Source organism: Lactuca virosa, chromosome 1 (assembly GCF_052849685.1).
Source record: "Lactuca virosa cultivar CGN04683 chromosome 1, Lactuca_virosa_CGN04683_v6, whole genome shotgun sequence".
Lineage (NCBI taxonomy): Eukaryota > Viridiplantae > Streptophyta > Magnoliopsida > Asterales > Asteraceae > Lactuca > Lactuca virosa.
The window spans coordinates 135,748,387-135,773,376 of NC_136426.1; the positions used below are offsets into that span (position 1 = coordinate 135,748,387).

General features: G+C 38.9%; 1 protein-coding gene across 1 annotated transcript; it reads right to left on the reverse strand.

Moving 5' to 3' along the window:
* Window positions 1-22,789: 22,789 nt before the first annotated feature.
* LOC145158529 (non-specific lipid-transfer protein-like) lies at window positions 22,790-23,563 on the reverse strand. Its single transcript, XM_079077418.1, has 2 exons — window positions 23,078-23,563; window positions 22,790-22,958 (listed from the first exon to the last, which is right to left on the reverse strand). Exons 1-2 carry the CDS (start codon window positions 23,416-23,418, stop codon window positions 22,949-22,951), a joined length of 351 nt encoding a protein of 116 aa, XP_078933544.1. The 5' UTR covers window positions 23,419-23,563; the 3' UTR covers window positions 22,790-22,948.
* Window positions 23,564-24,990: the final 1,427 nt, after the last annotated feature.

Consider the following 24,990-nt stretch of genomic DNA (forward strand, 5'->3'; position numbering starts at 1 on the left):
TCTCTCCATTAGAGAGTTTATGGCCATTTATAGCTTTTTCTTGAGTCATTATTGGTTTTAAGCATGGTTTGAAGCTAAGAATTCATATATGGACACTATTAGCCCCTTTAGGCCTAAAGACTCAAGTTTTATTAAGCTTTGGCCAATCTTCATGCCTTAAACCCCTTGTTGAGCCTTGTTTTGGCGAAGTTGGCCCTACATGTCATGCATGGACATAAAGCTTGCAACTTTACATGGTATCTCAGCCCTAGAAGGCTAGATCTAGAGTTTGGGGCCTTTGGCCCACTTAAAAGCGTCTCAATGAGAGAAGGAGCTGAAGGAACTCGACGAGTTGGTTAGCCAACTCGACGAGTTGCTTAGGGTTTTCCCCCGATATTCTGGACACTGTGAAAACTCGATGAGTTGGTTAGACAACTCGGCGAGTTGACTCAGATTTTCACGATTTTCTGAGAACAGAAGGAACTCGACGATTCGCATAGATGCACTCGACGAGTTGAGTCAACATGGACTGTTGGCTTGAGTATTGACTTTCGTTGACTTTTTAGGGTTTGGTGAAATTTTGGACTTTGGAGACCATGGAGGGGTAAAATGGTCTTTTACCCTTTCTAAGATTTAGTAGAGGAGTTAGCTTAACATTTTGGGAGTTGTTAATGCAAACTGTTAATTAGACATGATTTTAATATATGTAGGCGGAGTCTAGACCGTCAGTTTGAGTACGAGACATACTTGCTTACTTACGAGGTGACTCTTCTCACTATACTTCCCAGAGGGGTAATTATTGTGCGACTGGAGGATCTTATCTTTGTTATTGACCGGAGGGTCTTATATGCTATACTGAGATATGTGATATTATGCATTCCATCTTTGTGATTTATGATGTATATTATTCTATGCATTTATTGAGATAGGACCAGAGGGCCCAAACCGAGTTGTGAGACCAGAGGGTCTTCACTGAGACACATGAATGGAGGGTCCAACCTGAGCCATGAGACCGGAGGGTCTTCCCTGTGACACATGACCGGAGGGTCCTTATCGAGATATAGCCATAAGAGGCTAATTATTTGTGTGTGGTATTTTGGGGAACTCATTAAGCTGTGTGCTTACAATGTTTTGTAAAATGTGTTTCAGGTACATCATAGGATCGCGGGAAGGCGCCGGCATGATTGTACACACCAACTTGTTGATTTATGTTTTGAGGATTCTTGGATATGTGACAAACAATTTTTGTGGTTGTGTTTTGAACGATTTATAATTTGAGTATAAGATGTTAAACTGTGTTTTGTTTGGGTTTAAAAATGAATTTTTTTTTTTTTGCAAATTTTAGAGTGTTACAAGTTGGTATGAGATCATTGGTTTGAGGGATTCGAATGTACCCTCGGGTATGTCTGGACTCAAACTAAGGATTTGAGAATTTTTTCTAAAAGAAATGATTTTCTAAACGAGCAAAAATTTTTAATAGGAAACGAGATGAAGCAGTGTGTATAATCAGCCAGAGCCCGAACGGTGATTTCCCAAAATACCCTTACTTGTTTATATTATGAGATGAGATATTTATGAGATATTAGAGCTGCATGCTAGATTGTAGGCTAGGTATTTCAGGAATTTAGAGCTAGAGTTGTCTGATTCATGATGCCTTAGCCTAGGAGGATGCTATTGATTGACATTATATGCTATTTTCTCTGTGTGTGCTGGGTAGGGGTACATGGCAGGATATCCTTGAGAGATAGTTTTGAATCAAAGAGTAATCTAGGAGAGATACCTAGTTGTTCATTTGAGGAATCTATGGAGAGAGTAGTTGATATCTGTGAGGGATAGAGTACTTGTGAATTAGGATCCTAGGAGCAGGACTTGGGACATCTACGGGTTGGTGTGGAAGATACTATTGGGCCCGTACTACTGAAAACACTGGATCTGTACGCGACTCAAGTAAGAATCTCAGAATACTAATGAGCATCTAGGGATGTGTATATATGTGTGTGCTTTAGCCTGTCCCTGATGATTCTTGTGTTTATGTTTCATAGAGAGACTATGGTGGCTACCCGAGGATCAGGTTCCGGTAACCTCGAGAGGGCGAGTGCTAGTGACGAGGAGATCCGCAGGATCATTGCTGAGGAGGTTGCCGCAGCTATCAGGGAGGCCATTCCAGAGATGTTCGGGTCTATTAAGACCACGTTGATTGAGACTTTTGACGAGCGTTATGCTGCTGTCAAGGAGGCTGCTGCTGCCGCAGCCGCTGCAGCCCTTGCAGCTGCAACGCCACAGGGGGTGATTTGTTGTTGCTCCGAGAGTTCAATAACACGAAGCCACCAGAGTTCGACGGGACCCAGGACCCGATTTATGCTATGAGATGGATTTCTAATATCGATGGATGTTTCCATACTTGTTCATGCCCTGAGAACCTGAAGGTCCGATTTGCGCTGAACCAGCTTCGCTTGGGAACGAAGGACTCGTGGAGATTTGTGACGACTGATTATTCTACTGCAGACCATGCAACAGTGACTTGGGCGAGGTTCACCCAGTTATTCCAAGATGAGTATGTTACCCAGGTGGAGAGGGAACGATTGGCCCAGGAGTTTTTGTCTCTCAAGGAGAAGACAAACAGTGACAGAGATTACGAGGATGTTTCATGAGACGGTGTTGTTCTGCCTTGAGCACGTGTCTACGGAGCAGGCACGTGTAAGTCGATACTTGAGCATTTTGAGGCGATATATTCGGGAGTTTGTGGCAAACTCAACATATAAGACATTAGCTGAGCTACAGACTAATACCAGGAGGAGGGAGATTGAGTTGGAGATACAGACTAGAGAGGAGGGAGAGTCTCAGGGGAGAGACAGGAGACCAGTGCAGTCGCAGTCGGCGACCAAGCGGGCTAAGCCCGCTGATTCAAGAGCAGGAGGCCATAAGGGCCGCATTTGTGGAAAGTGCGGCAAGAGTCATGAGGGATCTTGCGAAGAAGGGATTTGCTACAAATGCGGCAAGGAGGGGCATATGGCGAAGGACTGCACCAAGGGATAATAGGTTTGCTTTCATTGCAACCAGACTGGCCACCGGAAGGTCGAGTGTCCTCAACTCACTCAGGGATCAGCCCAGACTTCTGCTCCTGCTGATTTGCGCTTTACTGATGGCCGGCCGGGGAAGGCCGAGGCTCCGAGAGCTCGTGGGAGAGCCTTCCAGCTGACTGCGGAGGATGTCCGCGCAGCACCTGACGTTGTTGCTGGTACGTATCTCCTTATTCATGTTATTTTGAGATTTGTTTATGCTTATGATGTGTTTCATATAGGTACTTTTCTTATGAATTATATGCCTGCTTTGGTCGTCGCATCAGTGTTAGACGCGAGGCTTTGAGTCGACCGTTGAGGCTTTCTATAGCTGACGAGCATGCAGTTTTTGCCACTGATGTTTTTCGGGGATGTGTTTTAGAGATTTTTGGTTTTGAGTTTTCTTTAGATCTGGTGCCGATAGCGATGGGAGATTTATGTGTCATAGTGGGCATGGATTGCTTGAGCCGGTTTGGAGCCGTGATTGACTGCGAGCGTCAGATAGTGACGATACGAGACCCTAGTGGGGGAGTGCTTACGGTCTATGGCGAGGGTACTAGATCGGGATCAGCTTTCTGATCTGCCGCCAGGGCAAGGCAGATTCTACAGCACGGATGCATGGGTTGTCACTGAAATGCCAATTTCTGTTTATGATGTTCCAGTGGTATGTGATTTTCCGGATTTTTTCCCTGAGGAATTTCCGGGCGTGCCTCCTGAGAGACAGGTGGAGTTCCAGATCGATCTGATTCCGGGGGTGGCGCCTATTACCAAGGCACCATATCGTCTTGCGCCGCCAGAGATGCATGAGTTATCCTCGCAGCTCCAGGAGCTGTTGGGGAAGGGTTTCATTAGACCGAGTAGCTCGCCGTGGGGAGCGCCGATCCTTTTTGTCAAGAAAAATGATACTTCACACCGGATGTGCATCGACTACCGGGAGTTGAACAAGTTGTCGGTCAAGAACCGTTACCCACTACTGAGGATCGATGATTTTTTTGATCTGTTGCAGGGAGCATCTTGGTTTTACAAGATTGATTTGAGATCTGGGTATCATCAAATGAGGGTCTGCGAGGAGGATATCTAGAAGACGGCCTTTCGGACTTGTTATGGGCATTACGAGTTTGTGGTGAAGCCTTTCGGGCTCACCAATGCACTGGAAGCGTTCATGGATCTCAAGAACCGGGTGTGTAGACCCATGTTGGGTCGGTCGGTGATCGTGTTCATCGATGATATTTTGGTGTAATCGAGGTCTAGGGAACAACACGAGGAACATCTTTGGGAGATTCTTGGGGTGTTGAGGATGGAGAGGCTTTATGCCAAATGCTCCAAGTGTGATTTCTGGTTACGAGAGGTCCCGTTTTTGGGACACCTCATTAACCAGAATGGGATTTTGGTGGACCCGGCCAAGATTGAGGTAGTTATGCAGTGGGAGGTGCCGAGGTCCCCATCCCAGATCAGGAGTTTTCTGGGTTTGGCAGGCTACTATCGGAGGTTTATCAGATATTTCTCCAAGATTGTTGTTCCTCTCACCAAATTGACCAGGAAGGGTGTTATCTTTGCTTGGGAGCCTGAGCAGCAGGCATCATTCGAGACTCTTCGCCAGAGATTGTGCGAAACTCCAATGTTAACCCTTCCGAAGGGAGTAGAGGACTTTGTAGTCTACTGTGATGCATCCATTTCAGAATGGGTGCCATGTTGATGCAAAGGGGGCACGTGATAGAATATGCGTCGAGGCAGGGTGAATGGAAAACCTCGACTTATGAAGAGAGATGTGGCATGGATAATCGAGAGTTGTTTGACCTGTCGTCAGGTCAAGGCAGAGCACCAGCGTCCCCATGGCAAGTTGCAGCCTTTGGAGATTCTCCAGTGGAAGTGGGAGCAGATTTCTATGGATTTTATCACCAAATTACCGAGGACTGCAAGGGGTATCGATGTGATCTGGGTGATTGTAGATCGGTTGACGAAGAGTGCTCGCTTCCTGGCTATAAGTGAGAGCTCTTCTGCAGAGAAATTGGAAGAGGTCTATGTTCGAGAGGTGGTGGCACGACATGGGGTACATTTCAGCACTGCATACCACCCCCAGACAGGCGGGCAGAGCGAGCGGACGATTCAGACGCTAGAGGACATGCTACGCGCATGTGTTATGGACTTCGGTGGGAGTTGGGACTCCTACATGCCCTTGGCTGAGTTTTCATACAACAACAGCCATCACTTCAGTATTGGTATGCCTCCCTTTGAGCTTTTATACGGGAGGAGGTGTCGGACTCCCATCTGTTGGGGGAGGTCGGCCAGAGAGTGATTGGTAGCACTGAGATGGTGCTCAGGACGACAGAGCAAATCCAGCAGGTTAAACGGAGGTTGCTGATGGCCCAGAGTCGTCAGAAAAGTTACGCATATCAGAGACGTTCCGAGCTAGAGTTCTAGGTCGGCGATTTTGTGCTCCTGAAGGTATCCCCATGGAAAGGGGTGATTCGATTCAGGAAGCGGGGCAAGCTGGGGCCAAGATACATTGGTCCTTTCAGAGTGATAGATCGAGTAAGTAAGGTAGCTTATCGATTAGAGCTGCCTGTAGAGTTGAGCCAGATTCATGACACCTTCCATGCATCCCAGCTAAGGAAGTGTGTAGCCGATGAGACGGCAGTGGTCCCTTTGGAGGACATTCAGGTTGATGATTGCCTGAACTACATTGAGAAGCCGGTGGCGATTTTGGATAAGAAGGTGAAGATTTTGAGAAATAAAGAGGTGTCGTTGGTTAAGGTTCAGTGGCAGCATCGGAGGGGATCCGAGTGGATTTGGGAGTCGGAGTTTGAGATGCGTGAGCCGTACCCAGAATTGTTTCCATAGAATGACTTCGAGGGCGAAATCTGATTCTAGTGGGGGAGAATTGTAACATCCCGACTCCCAGGTATAAATTTAAATGCTTAATATATTCATATTGTTAAGGCAACTCGACGAGTTGGAGGCCTTAACTCGTCGAGTAAAGACTGGGATTGGTCGCGTGATTTTAGAACTAACTCGACGAGTTGATGGACTCAACTCGACGAGTTGGAGCTGAGTGTGAGAATTCTAAATTTCAGGGTTTGCACCCTATTTAAAGGACCTTAAGTGCTTTACCCTGCCTCCCTCATCACTTTATCACCAGAGACAAACCCTAATCAAGTTACCTTCATCTTGAGAGTGTGTTAAGGCTAAGAGTGTGTGTTTTGGTGCATTCCTTGAAGAGTAAAGAGCTTGGAAAGAGAAGGAGTCTATAGATCCTGCATCCATTCAGTTGTAGCAGCCATTTGAAGGTAAAAAGCCATTACCTTGATCACCTGTTTATTAGATCTCTCCATTAGAGAGTTTATGGCCATTTTGTAGCTTCTTCTTGAGTCATTATTGGTTTTTACCATGCTTTGAAACTAAGACTTCAAATCTGGACACTATTAGGCCCTTTAGGCCTAAAGACTCAAGCTTTATCAAGCTTTGGCAAATCTTCATGCCTTAAACCCCTTGTTGAGCCTTGTTTTGGCAAAGTTGGCCCCTAAATACCATGCATGGACGTAAAGCTTGCAGCTTTACATGGAATCTCTGTCAAAAAAGGCTAGATCTAGAGTTTGGGGCCTTGGTCCCGCTTAAAAGCGTCTGAATGAGAGAAGGAGCTGAAGGAACTCGACGAGTTGGTTAGCCAACTCGACGAGTTGGTTAGCCAACTCGACGAGTTGGTTAGGGTTTTCCCCCTGATATTCTGGACACTGTGCAAACTCGATGAGTTGGTGAGATAACTCGGCGAGTTGACTCGAATTTTCCCGATTTTCTGAGAACAGAAGGAACTCGACGAGTCGCATAGATGTACTCGACGAGTTGAGTCAACATGGACTGTTGGCTTGAGTATTGACTTCCGTTGACTTTTTAGAGTTTGGTCAAAATGCGGACTTTGGAGACCGTGGAGGGGTAAAATGGTCTTTCACCCTTTCTAAGAATTAGTAGATTAGTTAGCTTAACATCTTTGGGAGGTGTTAATGCAAATTGTTAATTAGAAATGATTTTGATATATGTAGGTGGAGTCTAGACCGACAGTTTGAGTATGATACTTACTTGCTTACTTATGAGGTGAGTCTTCTCACTATACTTACCTGAGTGGTTATTACTATGCGACCGGAGGGTCTTATCTTTGTTATTGACCGGAGGATCTTATGTGCTATACTGAGATATGTGATATTATGCATTCTGTTATTGTGATTTATGTTGTATATTATTCTGTGTGTTTATTGAGATAGGACCAGAGGGTCCAAACTGAGTTGTGAGAGCAGAGGGTCTTCACTGAGACACGGGACTGGAGGGTCCAACCTGAGCCATGAGACCGTAGGCTCTTCCCTGTGACACATGACCGGACTATCCTTATAGAGATATAGCCATGAGAGGCTAATTATTTGTGTGTGGTATTTTAGGGAACTCACTAAGCTTTGTGCTTACAGTGTTGTGTAAAATGTGTTTCACGTACATCTCAGGATCGCGGGAAGGCACCGACATGATTCTACACACCAGCTTGTTGATTTATGTTTTGAGGATTATGGGATATGTGACAAACAGTTTTTGTGGTTGTGTTTTGAACAATTTATAATTTGAGTATGAGATGTTAAACTGTGTTTTGTATGGGTTTAAAAATGAAAATTTTATTTGAAAATTTTAGAGTGTTACATAGAATGTCCTAGGTTTGAAGTTCATGAAGTCCTCGTAGGTTTATACTCTTGTTGCACCTCTTTCGTTTCCTTGGGAACCTTCTCCTCCCGTTCCAGAGTTCGTGTAATTTCCATGTGTAGCTAGTGCTTCATCGAATCTTTGTTCGACCATTCCTTCAATAGCCGCATGGTCTAGGGGCGGGTTACGTTGTGTCGACTGAGCATCCTGCTCAGCTTGAAGACCTTGTCTAGACCTGGTGATGCTTAGGGGTGCCATTTCTAAATTCCTAAAGTTAGTTTCGAGATGTGAGTTGTCGGAATTAGTAAGTTCGTACTCTCATGGTTAGGTCGTGGTGTATTAGTGTTAATGTTACTTGAAAAAATAATACCATAACAACACAGCTTTCATGCAACCAGGTAAGTATAATATATGTCATATATGATGCCAAAATTACCAAAATTGGGTGTGGTTATGTAAGAAAAGCTTTGAGGTTACAAAACTTACGTGTAAAAGCTTTTTCCGTTACCCTAACCCTAAAGAAAAATATTTGTATCCCTCGTAGCCATCATGATAGGGCCAAAAAAAGAAACTAAAATTCACAGTACACTATAAGAAGTGTCATCAGCTGGACTAATTGTCAATATACAAACTATAGCCAAATATCATAAAGAGAGACTCAAGACTCCATCCTCTCCACCTTGAGCTCCAATCGATCTGTGTGGCTGATCACCTCCTCCAACACCTGGTAATGGAATGGAGCCTCCCCTGCGCCTCTTACAACTGATCCTGAACGAGTAAGGTCCTTTTCTTCATCAAGTCCCTCTCCTGCTACATGTACTACACCTGCTCGTCGAGCTGCACCAAGGCCATACTCAATAAAAAGAGCTTAGTTTCCATTGCTGCAATGCGATCTGAGTGATGGGCGGTGTGGGGCACCAGAAGAGAGATGGCCTAGTCTACAGGAGTATCTTGTGTAGGGAGAGGTACAATGGATGACTCCCCCACCTCAATCTATGAATCGATAGCCTCCTGCTACGCCTAGGCTCATATATGGGGCATCTAAATGGTGACGCCACGAGATTTCATCATTGGCGGTGGTGATGCTGGTGGGGACGGCGACCTCTTCTGTGAGGGAGTAGAAGCCTTCCTCGGGGTTTTCTTCACCCGAATACCTGTGGGTGTCCTGTATGCCCGATGTGAAGGAGTGAGGCGGGGTTTCGAGGTCTCTGGTGAGGTGGCAGTGTCCTCTTCGGCCTCTTTGGGCTCGTACTCCGAACTAAGAAGCTCTAGCCTAGACGGTGTGTAGTTTAGCGAAATGGATGGCTCTGAGGGGTGCTCAGCTGGAGTGTAATCGGGTCCGTGTCATTACCATCCTCTGGGGTATCGACAGGGTCTGATTCATCAAGTACCACACGCTCATTCTCTGATGAGAAAGTTTCCCTCCACGATACATCACCTGCCTTTCTCTCGACAAACCCATAACTCCTGAGTCCCCTTTGTATGTCGTAAGTTAGAGGTTCCTAGGGCGGAAAAATCCTTGAGTGTAAACGTCGTTCATTTAGAAGTGACCAGACGTAGAAGTCTCTAAGAGAAGCTTCAGAGTATAGAATCTTTTCCTATGCATCCAATCCAGAAGTCCTCAAGCATTTAGATTGCCAACCACTATATCCTAGTGCGGTCGTGCATCGGCCGAACCATAATAAAACTTAGTTGTGCATTCTAGGTCTAGTCGTTGTACGGAGGCTGTACTATACCAACTCTAGATAGGATTTTTGACCTAAAATTCTGAGTTGCGACTTCGTGGGTTCGTATTCTTAGGTAGTAGATATACTATTATGAGCGTATCTATATTCCTCTTAATATTTGTTGGGTTGGGTGTATTTTAGGGTTTTTTACTCCAACACTATCAAGTATGGATCAACCATATGAGAATTATCGTAGGGTAAGATCATTTTACCATATAGTTGTTCTTAAATCCATCAACCCAAGCGATAGTTCAAACTAGTCACATCTTACGTAAGTAATCAAGAAGTAGGGTACTTAATATTAGTACTTTTTATTAAGGTTAGAGATATAAACCTAATCAGAGTGTAGCCCTATATTATAGTTGTATTTCCTAAGGAATTGCTAGTTCGCTATAATCTGTAGCTCTGATACCAATCTGTCACACCCCTGGCCAGAAGCGGAAGCGACAGGCTATGTGACGTTAGGATGTTGGGATTTAAGGACAAGATATGCATTGAATGATACATAGGATATACTAAACAACATAGCTATTTATTCATTAAATAAAATATATTACATAATTGTTCGAGGTACAAGTAGGTTACGAAAACAAAGTACAAAAGCAAAGCACATAGGTTCCGGGCTGCATCACTGGGGTTATCTCCTCCTACAGACAGGTTCATTCTCCTGAGAATACATGTGGTTTGAGAGGTCAACACAATGTTTGTGAGTCCACAGGTTTTATTATTATAAAACGTGTGTGGATATTTTATTGATTTGGTTTATCCTAAACTCACTTCCTTGAGTTTGTGAGTACTATCACAACTGTCATAGGTAGATTCCTAGTGGTACTCTAAGATAGTTAGATGTTGGTTGACCTAAACTCATTTCCTTGAGTTTGTGTGTACTATCACTACTTAATTAGTTCCTAATAGTAGTTCATGATAGCTCATATTAGTTTGATAAAGTTACGATGAATTCCTATAATCGAGTTATGACTGTTGATCCCGAAAATCCATGACGCTTCATCTGACGTCGCCGTGTTCAGAAAGTTATGCCTGCTTCAATTTGCGGTCGAGTTGTAGCTAGAAACCACAGGTAGGAGTGTCAATCTTGTATAGATTTATACATATCTCTCTCGCTCACTTAAGAATTAACACATATAGGTCGGGAGCTAGCTAGAAATCTATCAGCTTGTTGTTGAATTGTATCTCATCTAACTTTTGTCATCGGGGCCTCCCCTGGTCGTTCGTGTTGTATTTATATGGTATTACTTATTATATATATTACTTATCTGATATATATATATATATATATATATATATATATATATATATATATATATATGTGTGTGTGTGTGTGTGTGTGTGTGTGTTTGTTTTGTGTAGCCGAGAATTTGGGCAAAGTAACACTAGGTACTAAGCTTATTCAAAGGTGGCTAAAATAACGAGTTTCGGCGTTTCCTGGCAACTAGCCAGCGTGACGACTAGGTATGATCTTATCTATCATAGTGGTTCAGTAAAACAACTAGGTATAATATTAGCTAATGAGTTTGGGCAAAGTATCTACCAGTCATCATATCATCCTAATGTTATGAGCATAATTATCTAAGTACAATTACTAATAACTATGTAAAGTTGCATTTTAGACATATTTTACCCCCGAAAGATGTGGAAAATGGGGCCGTGAAACTAACATGTGAGCTTGAAAATGTTGGTGAAGGGTAGAAACCACAAGTTAGCTCTTCGAGAGTCGACTGGGGCGACAGCATTCAAGACAATATAGAGAGAGAATTGAAGAGAGTTGTGAGGGAAATGAGCTGCCGAAATATGCTATTTATAGCTAGTTTTGGACTGCATGCCGTGAAAATGTGCACGAACCGTAATATGTTGCCATGTCTCCTCATCTCAGCGTGCCGCGTCATCCCGTATCTCGACGAAATCGGGTGTCCGTGTATGCGACTCAGTGCATGCGAGTGCACTTGATGGTAAAGATTCAACTTCAAATTTCCGTAACTCTCGCATATGAACTCCGTTCTCAACGACTTTTATATATTTCTGGAGGTCACTTCATTCTCTACAAATTTCCTTTTGGTCGTTTTGTCTAGTTTTCACTTTCGTTTTTCGACGTGTTTTTATGACCGTTATAATTTTATAAAAATCATAACTTTCTCATATGACGTCCGTTTTAGGCGTTGCCTTATAATTCCTACTTTAAGTAGTACTACGATTTTCTAGTTTGTGACTTTCTCCAAAAGTCAACCTATCTCTTTGTAGTTTTCGTCTTTGTAACTTTTTAATTATGCTAGATATTCATTTACCATAAATGCCATATAACACACGTACGGTGTTGGAGTCTTCCGAAATTTATATTTCTGGAATCGCGGTAGCTTAAGGAGTCTGAATATGCTAACTTGTTCTCAAAGTGACACAACTTTTTGAGCACTTAATTTTAAGCCTAAAGGTTAACGTAATTAAGGGAGAAAATTTTGAATATATTAAAATATATCGGGTGGTTACAAGGTTGTCCTTATTACATTTTTATGTCCTATCGCTAAATGTTAACATTGGTCGGTGACCTACTCTCTAGGTTGTCACACTAAGTCATATTAGGAATCGGTGAATAATGAATAAATATCCATTGCACTTAGTAATTTAGCCACGATTTTGAGAAGTAATTCAATCTAAACTAATGTACCTAAAGTGATATGTTTCCAATCAGTTTATTTAGTTAGCTTAGTTATTATTTTTTACACTTAATAATAAAACCCTTTTTCTGCTTTCGTTTATTTAGTATAATCTATAATCAAATACTCTAATGTTAATTCACTACCGATCCCCTTGAGTTCGACACTCTTTCTTATCAAAACTATATTGTACTCGATCAGGTTCACTATCTGTGAGGTGTGGTTTAGATGCCGTAGACTAGGAAATATAGATAAAAAACTAGTGCATTAAAAATACACATCAGGGTCCCTCTCAAGTGAAGTCTCATGATGGATGTTAATACTTTGTGACTTTTTTCGATGATTACTCAAGGAAGAACTGGGTTTACTTACTAAAGATAAAAGACGAAGATGAAGTGTTTGGGTGGTTCAAGGAGTGGAAGACCACCGTTGAAAAATAGACTAGGAACTTAGTAAGGTCACTCATAACAAAATAGGTTTGGAGTTTTGCAAGGATTCGTTTGACCACTTCTGCAAAAAAGAATGTATAGTGAGGCATCACAATGTACAACAATCAACGCATCAAAGTAGAGTCGTAGAACAGATGAACGAAACACTAGTGGAGCGTGCTCAGCGTATGCAATTATCAGCTAATTTATCGAAGCAATTCTGGGCAGAAGCAGTCAACACTGCTTGATATTCCGTGATTAGATCTCCATCAACTATAACTAATTATAAGACTCCTAAATAGGTGTGGTGTAGGAAAACCTCTAATTACTTTGGTTTACGAATGTTTGGACGCCTTGCTTACGCTCGTGTGAATGATGGTAAACTGGAGCCGATGGCAATGCAGTGCATATTTCTAGGATATGAATCTGGACGGAAAGGTCATCAGTTGTGGTGTACAGAATGAGGAAAGACTCTATCAGAGTTGTGACCTTTGAATTTGCTATGTGTAACAAGATAGGAGGTGATACAAGTAATGTGGGGAATGACCAGGGTACTAGGCAGAAGGTGGAGTTTGCAACACAAAAACTACACAACTTTATGTTAAATAAGGAACAAAAGAGTGAGATGGTACAACATAGATGTGTGGAATCCCTTGAACAACGAATGGAAGAAGTGTATCGTGATGTTGATATCCAGAAAGACAACTTAAAGAAGCTTTTGGAGAATGAGTTTGTGATGAATGATTTCGGAACTGAAAAGAAGATTGCAGGGATGGATATTCGGAGGGATAGAAGATCAGGATGATTATACATTTCTCACTACATTGAGAAGGTCTTGTTGTCATTCTATTGTGATCAGTCCAAACTTGTTTGTACTTCTATGGTAGTTCCAGGTAATCGGGGGAAAGCTCATTGGGAAGTGGTGAGGAGGATCTTGCAACACTTAAAGGGAACGCTTGTTGTTTGTCTGGTGTATGGTGTTAATACACGAAATACAAACTTGTTTGGGTCGATAGACTAAGACAATGAAGGTGATGAGGAGATAAGAAGATCATTGGTGGTTGGTCTCATTCAGAGTCTTGTTTTGAATATGGAGAAACCTATCATGTTTTAAGACAGTTTTCGTATTCAAATCTCTTGTACCAAGGAGAATTCGGAAGACATATTGACAAAATCGATGCCTAGAGAGAAGTTCAAGCTTTGCTTGTACATGATTGATGTTCACAATAGTTAGGTTCCTTCGAGGATGGATATCGGGAAAGGAGAGGAAGTTCTTGCTTTAAGGTAGAGTTGAGAGGATACTCAAGTCAAGGTAAAGATTGTTAAATGTGACTTGAGCATTTGGAGCATTCTTAGCGAGCATTTGGGTTCAATGGAGCATGTGATAAAAAGGAACTAATCATCTGAGAAGGGAATGGCTCATATGAAAAAGGAACCGAGCATGTGACAAAGGAACGGATCATCTGAACTACCACAAATTCGGGCTAGACAATTAAGATATAATAAGAAATAAAAATGATATTTTGATAGTAGGTTATTTAGGATAAATAACCTTAACCAAAGTTATAGTATATATGATAATGATTTCGTACATATAAAGAACTCTGACATCCGACTTCATATAAAGAAGTTATGCTTCATCGAAGTTTCCCGATTAAACTGACATGGATGTATGCGTCGTAAAAAGTGAATTGCTTGTTAGTCTAAGCAATATAGACAAAAGTTGTGGTAATCATAAGACCAAGAGCGTGCATATGGAGAACGTCCAAATCTACCTTCATATGAGGAAGTTATGATTTTTCGAAGTTTCAATGCAACTATGTTAGCACAAAAATTATATTTAGTTCGGTTTCATTTTAGCCAAAACAATATAAATGAGAGTCAAAGATCAAGTTAATAGGAATCTGTCGATATAAAGACAGTCGAGAACGGATTTCGTATGAAAAATATATGAACCTTAAACGGAGATTAGCACTCTAAGCCTTCTATAAAAAATAAAAAATAAGTTGAGAATTAGCCAATGGAGTCTAAATAAATGTTGTAGATCTCGTTGATAGCTACGCGTGGATATAAATAACATCAAAAACAGAGTTCGTATGAGAAAGTTATGAATTTTTTAAGTTTCACGAGATGCGTCACGCGCAAAAAGGCGTGGTGCGGTCTTCTAGAAGCTGCCACATCACCCCACTTCCTACCTAACACGTATCAGAAGGTGGGAGGACCGACGTCGCCATAGGGTGCAACATGTCTGCCCAGTTTTCAGCCTATAAATAGTTGTCCTTGCTCACTTCTTTCTCCATACCTCTGCTAACAATCTCTTTCGAGTTTCTATTCCTTTAGCCCAAAAATTCTTAGTATTTAGGAAATTTTGGCGAAGCTCTGAGGTCCCTGAGTGCCCGGTATTAGTAATTATCAGGTTGGATTTCAGCCAGTGCAATTTTTGGATTTTGTCTGGGAAATCTCTATAAGTTAAGCTATGCATATATTGCTTTCAATGTAACTTATATTTATATTCATAGTCATTACTATGAATTTATAAATAAGATTTGTTAGTGATTCCAAGTCATATTAATGATTGATCTACTTACGCGGGTGATTTCTAGGCTAGATTTAGCGAAGTGTTTAAAGTGAGATTTCCAAAAAATATACTCTATATCCCATATGGACCCTACCTCTGATATGATCTTACCTGTTTGCTCCTTACTTGATAGATCTTGATGTACACATTGGGATTGTTAAGGCATCTAGACTATCATTAGACATAAGAAAAAATAAACTAAGACTTAGTGATAATTAAACCTAGGTCACATCAAAGGAAAGGCTAAGTGCTAAAGCGAAGCACTGCCAATATTTCCAGTCATCCACTTTAACATGTGAGTGCATAGTTACTTTCTGCTTTCACATAAATACAAGTATTTTTAATGTTGAAATAATATGTGTGATGTTTAACTGTGTTTAATATAACTACGTAACATGATATAACTATTACTTGATTAAACTATACATAGTTTATTATATTTAAAATATAACTGGGTAGTGAAGGGTTATGTGAAATAATAGATGAGAGGCGGTACTAGGTTAGTAAAGGGCTAAGTAAAATAATAAATGAGAGGCTGAAGTATGTTAGTACAGGGTTGGGCGAAATAACGAGTTGTGACCTGATGTGATGTAACAAAAGTACTGTCATACTGTTATGCTTACCCAAAGTACTATTGTACCGCTGTGCCTAATTATCTAGGAAAATATTACTTAGCAAAATGATGTGCGAAATAATAATTTGTGACCTGCTGTGTTGTGACCAAGTACCATCTAAGTGTTCTGTTTAACCAAAATACTATCATACTATTGTGTTGTGCCCAAAGTACTATTGTATTGGTGTGCCTAGATGTTTAAGGAAGAATAGATGACAATTGCTACCGATAAATATCCTTTAGGAAAGATCCCTCGATGTCATTATTTAAGGATTAGGAAGCGAGGATAACAGGAATGGGTAACTGGGTTATTTGTTTGTTGAAAAATATATAATTAACTATATTATTTTTGGTTTAAAACCCTATGTACTCACCAGGTTTCCCAACCTGAACCACTTAGTTCCTTTGTATCACAGCCATCGATACGAAAGTATATGATGTTTGGATCTGATGATAAATTAAACGAAATATAGGTCATTAGATGTTGTAAGGACAGTAATATTTACGTTTATGCTTATGTTTCTTGTATCAGTTATGACATCCCAAGTTTTAATAATCAATGAAAAACATTTCTTCGGAAATACCTTTTATAGGACAAATTCCGCTATATAAAGAATATTTTGTTTTTAAAATAAGCATAAATAAAACAGTCTCCTCTGGCTGTGAAAATTAGGATGTCACATCATCTTAAACGGGGTATGGAGAACCTGGGAAAGGAACGGAGCATCTTGGAGCACGGATGGGCCATTTTAGGTGTGGATGTGCCACTTAGAATATCAGATGTGTCATTTGGGAAGAGGATGTGCCACTTTAGATTCAATATTTGCCATCTAGAAGGAGGATGTGCCACCGTGACGGAGGATGTGCCATCTTGAAGGAGGATGTGACATCTTGATGGACATTGTGCTATATTGAAGGTTGATGCATCATCTTGGGAACAAAGTGCCCCACTATAGTATGCCATGTTGTACTCTAGTGTATCGATGCACTGTTGATGTGATGTTGAAGCATGGATGTGCCACTAATGATCATGATGCGACACTAGGGCATCCTAATGTTCCATTAGGTGGCTTGATGCGCCACACATGTTCCTAGTGTGCCACATGTGTTCCTGATGTGCCATGACATCCCTTGATGTGCCACTCATGCTATAATCTACACAATGATGCTCAAGATTGTCCAATGAGTCTAAAAAGTTGGAGACGCTCAAGGAAATCGGTCCTAATGTTTTGTCATGACACCTCGTCGAAGTGTCATGCACTGGATGTGCCACCAAGAGACAGGAGGTGCCACTAAGTGACAAGGGGTGCCACTCAATGACATATGATGTGCCAGTTATGTATTGATGGTGCAAATGCAATGTCTCTCAATGATGAAGGTTCCAGAAGCGGTTGCATGACGGATTGTGATTGGTTAACACCTTTCACGAGCCTATGGATTAATGGGCTTGGCCCATTAGCGTTTTAAGTCTGATCCCTAGTCTATAAATAGGGATGTCTGGTAGTCATTTGAGAAGTTTCCTTTGTATCCTTAGTGAGTAGGGCAAATCTCTATTGAATTGTACTTGTAACCTATGATTGAGAACTCTGTGAATGAAGAATACTCCGTTCTTGTCCGTGGACGTAGGTCACCTTGATGGAATCACGTAAAGACTATGTCTTTGTGTACTTTTGGTTTCATGTTTTATCTGCATTACTTCCTAACAAGAGTCATCAGATATTGGCAAGTGGCATCAAATTTGTTGCGGTTCTTGACAAGTATTGTCTGGTTTTCCTATATATATATATATATATATATATATATATATATATATATATATATATATATATATATATATATATATATATATATATATATATATACACTAGCCGTTTACCCGCGCCAAGCGACGAGTGTTAATAGTTTTTTTTTCATAAATTAGTTTCTAGAAGCAATTAGTTCTTTTGAGCAAATAGTTTACCACGTCTGAACAATTATTCATAGTATATGCATGTATTCCACGTGTCACGACTGGAAACAGTTGTCTGAAATCACCCCCCAAAACCATTATCTTTCCACCAAATGAGAGCCTCACCCCAGTTATATGTCTCATGGTACGCTCAAACGCCTCCAACACATGTCTTTTAGCCATTGACACTTCGTACGATATGATTATATTTGTAGTCCATAGTAGTTGAGCATTACCACTTTGTCTTGTAGTCTTGCAGATTGGATTATTTTCAATACGAATGGAAAATAAGTAAAAGTCATGGCTTTAGATGAAATAAGGTATTTTTCGGGCAATTAAGACACTTCTAGACTATATTAACGAATTTACTAAATTATGTTGATGCCAATATGTTGTCAATAGATTAAAAAGCAATAAAGCATTACTACTTATTTTGCATAAAAAATTATAATTGGAAAAAATAGCAACCTACTTTGCTAAAAATATAAAAATTGTCAAATAACACCCTACATTGCTTTGAAAAAAAAACTACTGAAATTGACAAATAATAAACAAAATTGTTAAACAAAAAGACTACAATTTGATATGGAAAATAAATAAAGATAATTTATTATTTGAAATAACAGCAAACAATTCACCAAAATAACAATCTACTTTGTATTTTCTGGATTTCTTTAGACAGGGTTTATTTTTGTTTTTTAATAGCAAATTATCAGCTTTTTTCTTGATGGAGATTTTTGAGAATTTTTAAATTAGAAAGCACTTCATGTCATTTTTAATCGAAAAGCACTTCTATGTTTTGTTAATAAAAAAAGCCCAAGTAAGGACCGCAATTGCTAACCTACTATAGACTATTTTAAACCTACTATACATGACACACACACACACATACACATTTCAGGTAGTATTCAAACAAAAAAACATTACCCTTTAAGTCATCCTTAACAATTAACAACAGGTTAACAAAAATTTAACAATAAACTGTCAAAGTGTTACAAAAATAGTAAAAAGTAACTCCAATAGGTTAACATAAAATTAGATACGCTATAATAGGTTAAATAAAACTGACCAAAACTTTTAGATATGCTTAGTGGGTAATCTTCCTACAAATATTTGCTTATCCTGACATTTTTTTTTGAATTTTCACAGATATGTTGGTTCTTTAGAAAGAAATTTCAAGTATGATTGTGAAAATCTCATTCATTCATTTACTACAACATTTTAATATTCATCCTACAAATTGATGCAATCTGAAGTTTATATATGTAAATTAATGGAAGTACTTACGATATGAGAAGGATTTGGTTTTGAGCCAAGTGTCGACTCCATCTTTCTTCTCTTGGATTCGTCCATGACCTTTTCTCTTTCTCTCATGAAAAGATAGAAGGAAATGAAAGCAGAGTGTAATAATAAATAATAAACAGAAAGTCTGAAGGTGTGATGTGGGTTCTTTTTCTAGGGACGTCTTGACTATAGCAAAGATGGAAGTGGTTATTACCTTAATTCTTCACACTTGCAATGAGTTTCACAGTGAGTTATTCACTGCACTTAAGTCATAATAAAGCAAATGGTAAAAAACAATAGGGGTAAATATGGAACCGTTTAAAGAAAAAAAAGAGATACATATCGTCCTCTCAATTGTTCAACATCCATGGCAAACACAAAACATTTTCTAGCCATTGCCATCAAGATTCAAGGCTTCAAGACTAAAGACTAAAAACAATCAAAAGAAATTTTTTATGTATTTTCTTGTGCTTCATGATCAGGAAAAGATGGTTACCTTAATTGGCATATTAACTTTCGCTATATAGGTGTTTTGTTGAGGAAATAAAGTAATATTTGATAAAATCCCCCTCCGTCTCCATAAATCTGAAGTAGCAAACCAAAAACCCTAATTTATGATGAAAAAAATATAGCCTTTATATTGAAACCAGATGAAATCGGTCGATACAGAGAGCAAACCAATATCAATTGAATCGAGAGTCAAATTTCACCTACTTTGATCGAGGGATAGAGGGAGAGACAGAGGAGATGACTGAGATACAACCTAAGTACAAAAACATGAGGGAATGAAGCAAGTGACTTTACCTCACTAAGATAGGATGAAGGGCAACAAAACCTCGGACTGTTTACCTTGGTTCATCGTCATCTATTCCCTAACAAAAGTCATTATCATCAGCTACAAATAAAAAATATATATATCTTCTGTACTTTTCCTACTTGATATCGCAAAAATCATTCAATTTCATAAATAATTTCTTAAGCACAGAGCGACTTTAATAAATCTAAACAAAAGCAAGAAAAACCATGAAAACCAAAAAATCGATAATTACCTGATATCAGGCTATCGATGTAGAATTGTAGACGGGAACCCAAAAGAACTGAAGAAATACAAAAGAGATGGTCGTCGATGTGTATGGAGATATCGTATTGACAACCTGTGAAGACAAAGATGGTGGTGGTGCCATGGTTGAAGGGGTAAATGGTGGTTGTACGGTGGTGTAATCGTGGGTAGTGGTGTCCATTTGTATGTTGGTGGTATTCGGTGGTGACATGGGTAAATGGTGGTGGTGAATGGCATTAGGGATTTCTAGTGAGAGGGAGAATATAAAGAGAAACGGGAATGATATCAAGGAGACAAATAGCTCCTGATATAGGGGAAGATGGTCAACAATGAGAGATTTTTGCCAGGATTTCATACTTTATAGTGTAGAAGTTGTTGGACCAGATAGGGAATGGGGACTTAGTCAAAACCATCGTGATTATTATTTTGACTTTTTCAGATATTGACCAAACTAATATCCATGATTTGGCAATGCATAAAATGATTGTAAATAGTACATAAGGGCTTGTACGACTTAAAATTCAGCATTTGATTAAAAATGCTTTATAAGGTATAATATATATATATATATATATATATATATATATATATATATATATATATATATATATATAAACAAAACATATTACAAAATTTTGTTATGTTGATGTTTTCAAGAAACTATATAAAAAAAATACTTGAAGCTACAAATGACAACTCTAGGAGTAGTGATGTACCTTCAACCAACAACATCTTGCTACCAGTGTCTTTTTCATTATTCAACACATCTACATTAACATAAGTAGATCCAATGCACACTTAAGCATGTTATGCAATTAGTTTCAAGTCAAAGAGAAAAAGCCAGGGGATTTGCAGAAAGTAAATTACAGAATTTAAAATCTTATATACCTCGTCCAAACAATTGTGAAGAATCTCAACAAAATCTTTAGTCAAGTTAGCTTCAAACAGAAATAAGATTTCCTTAGCTCCATGAAGAACACGTAGGTGTTTAGTCTTTTTAGGATCATTTGTAGCATATTTAAATGGAATTAACCAGTTAAATTATGATGCAAAGTCCAATCGATATATAGCTTTTGAGGTCCAAGTCATTAGTTTTCAAGTTTATATTATCTCGAGCAATGAGAAAAATAAGCATAAAACATAAAAGATAAAACCAAATTAAGCAATAGAATACATTTCTTTCATTAGTTGTACCTAAGTGAGATCAACACTCTATATAATCACAAACATCGTGAAGTGTCGCCCCAAGGAAGCTTGTGCTGATTCGATCTGGCGCTGCATCGCTGCTTGACAGTGGTGGTCACTAGTCCAATGGTGATCAATGTCGATGTCGAGCTATGTCGTCTGATTAGGGAAAGTTAGTATATATCTATCTAATTCTAACGAGGGGAAAGGGTAAATGTGTAATACTTTAGGCCCAAGGTACGTACACAAATGTAAGTATCTAAGAGTGGTCTCATATCTGAAAGAGGGGTCTCAAATCTGAAAGAACGATGAGGAGTCGCAGACTAAAACTTGTGTAGGGTGGAGGGGAGGTAGAGTGAGCTCTTTGAATGAATTTGTGTCCCGTTCAAAAGCTGTAGCAAGGATTTATGCGGACAGGAAGTGGGGGTTTAGGAATTATGTCGGTGGGAAGAAAGATGACACACATATTTTAATGGTGTACTCCATGTTTTTATTTTAATGTGACATTAGTTTTATGACAAATAATAATACACGTCGTAAATGTTTTAAATTTTAGAAAATATGACTTTTGTTATGATATATACAGATTTTTCATGTCATAAAATTAGTGTGTTTCGTAATTCACGTGTCATTAAACGAAATTTTTATAGTAGTGGTATTACAAGTTATTTTCTATAATCTTGTGGTTACGCTGTATAGTTTTTAGTTGCTTGTAATTAATAATCGAGTTGTTCTTCTTTTAGATTCAAAATTGTTCGTAAAACATTGTTTTTATGGAAAAAAAATTTGTTATTCTGAGTATATGCTCAACATTTTGAATAAAATCAGAATCCTAATCTAATTTAAATACCAAATAAAAGGCAAGTTTCCTAAAATACCCCTGACTCTATATTCTGAATTACCCCAACATCCTGCAACTTGGTGTTAATTTGATTCAGTTCCATAGTGGGTTAGCAGTTTAATATTTAATTACAAATGCCGTTATTGTTGTTTTTATTAAGTTTTGTTGCTACTGTTTCTGCCCCAAAGTTCATGGCTGGTTGGCTGCCTTTCATACCCCTTAACTGGTTGCTGCTTAAAGATGTTAGTGTCTCATGTTGCATGTGGTCTTTTTCTTTCTTTGTAATGTCTCAATTTTGCTTTATCATTTAGCTACAACGGATAAAAACTCTAAGGCTTAATGGAAATTTTTGATTTGTTGTTTTGTTTTAACAGAATCTTAATTTTTATTTATTTTTTGTTGTTAATCTTTTTAATTATACGAGAGGACCTAACTATGACACGGTTCAATTTATTTTTTTAATCCAGAATTGTTTGATCAGGCTTTGGGCATTTATTTTTTTGAAACTTTTAGTTAATTTGAAAATCACATATACTAGTTTTATCTTCTGGATCCGTTATTTCATGACATGTACAGTATGATATTTTAGAGTTTTAATTGGACCTCTATATAAATGAGGTCCAGCAAAATGATGCTCATGTACATCAGTACATGTGAATTTACATATGCCTTTGCAGGTGTGAAAATGACACAGGAAAGTAAGGGGAGGGAGGTATATAAGTAAAGTGATGATGACGTCACAAATATAACAAGAACACTATTTTATGTCAAAAGGCAGTACAGATCATAGAGACATATATAAGTAATATATATAATTTTTAAACAAAAATAGTGCTCTCTTTAATTATTGTAATTTAGATATAGATTCTTCAAATCTTCCAAACATGCATAAACATCTCGGACTCACTGCACCCTGCAAAAACCAAATCAACACTGTTAATGTGTGTTCATGAAAGATTTAAGCCGGTAGATGAGTTTTCAATGTTGAAACCGATAAAATAAATATAAACATATATTTGAACATATATATACTTGGAGCAATCAGTGCTTGGACTGATCTTGTAAGGGATGTTGACACCACACTTGCCGGGGAGGCTAGCAGCGTTGCCCACATTGATGTTGGAAATGCTTGCAGAAGCACTCTTTATACAGCCACAAGCCGTCTGACGATCAGGGGTTGTTTTTGCAGCGCTATTGAGTGACTTAACCCCACTGCAACATGCCGGTGGCACAGCACCACCTTTTGTTAGGTAGCCAATGCATGGAGTTAAGCTGCTTACCACCTGACCACATGTAATAGCATCCGCATAGGGTGCCGCCACCACCATGCAAGTCACCACTACACATATGACCATCATTACCATCCTCGCCATTTTTCTAATATAGGAGCACGAAAGTTGTAGGAAACTTATATGTTTACTTGTTATGTGATTGGTGCAAGAAACGTTCTCAAAGGTTACGGTATTTATAGGGATTCTTGTCCATGCATATGTGTTTGTGAATGAATTGGTTAGTTGAAAGGTTGATTTAATATTAATGGAACCTTCAACACCTTTGATTTATAATCTTCACCAATTAACGGTTCACCAATTAACGGTAAGCTTTCCGTTTAACTTCATAAGATGATGGAATTGAATTCGATTTTAAATGTGTCACAAAACCTATAACTGTAAATGCCGACCATGTACGGCAGTGTGGGCTATATGATCTTGAATTATCAATAAGTACTTTTTACTTTTCCTCGAGACAAAGATTGTAGGACAACATTACTTTTTACTCACTTGCATTTGGCCGTCGGTGGACATAACTGAAAGAGTAAAACTACGAAAATAATCACATATACTATTACTAACAGCACATGACGACTAAAAAGTTCACCCAAAATGAGTTTGCTTTTCTATAGCAAAAGATATTGTTTTTTATATCTTGATATGTAGTATATCAAGATATGTACTATAAAAATATTGTTTTTTTAATCAATACATTTAATTTTAAATATGTTTAAAAAGTTTTTAGATACATGCGAAAAAAATAGTTCTTAGGTTTAAAATAACATTGTTTTTGTTGTCTGATTTTCTTACCCTCCAACAATTTTTTAGACTGCAATTTTTGTCGAAAATGCTTTGCAAAAATAGAGCCCAATTTGGAAATTTATTGGAAATATTGTCACCAAATAGTGTCATGTTTAGTCTTGGTCGCCTCAAATATCCATGAAAATGTGATGTGTGGGAAGTGTGTCGGTACTTCGGACGACATATATTTGAAGAAACATTGGGCGTGTTCGGCACGGAGCGATTGAGAGCGTTTGAGAGCTTCTGGTTTCTAGCATTTGACAAAACGCTGCGTTTTGAACAGAAAGTCTTGTTTGGCACTATAGGCTTCTAGCGTTTAGTTTAAACAAACGCTCCAAATCCAAATGCTACTTAACGCTACAAGCTACAAGCTACCAGTTACGAACTAATTTTGCCGAACATGCCCATTGTCGCAAAATGTTTCCTATGACTGCTTTTCCGATGAAATTAGTTTTGTCAGCAAACTTTTTGTTTCCTACATATTTCCTGCAATATAGTTTTCTAGTAGTAAGTAAAACATTTTATCTTGATACGTTGTATAATAAATTCCATGAAAAGCTAATATATTTTTTCCTTAGGACAATCAAAACAATGTTAAGTTGGTTTTTTATAAGTGAAAACATTGTATTAACACATAGCACGTTTTACATTTGTATATATTATTCATGTATTCTTTTATATAGATAATGATAGACTTAGACTATTTTACTTTGTATTCCTTCCTGTTTCTGTTACAACAGATCCTAATATCTAGGATCTCTCGTGTATATGTATCTCTTATCAATTGAATGAAATTATCTTTCCATTCATTCTCGTATATGGTATCAGCCAGGAAAACCTACACTTCCTAATCATGGACAACTATGTCTTCTA

Excerpts from the sequence above, each read along its gene's own strand:
- LOC145158529 (XM_079077418.1), bottom strand. The coding sequence starts at position 23,418 with ATGGCGAGGATGGTAATGATGGTCATATGTGTAGTGGTGACTTGCATG.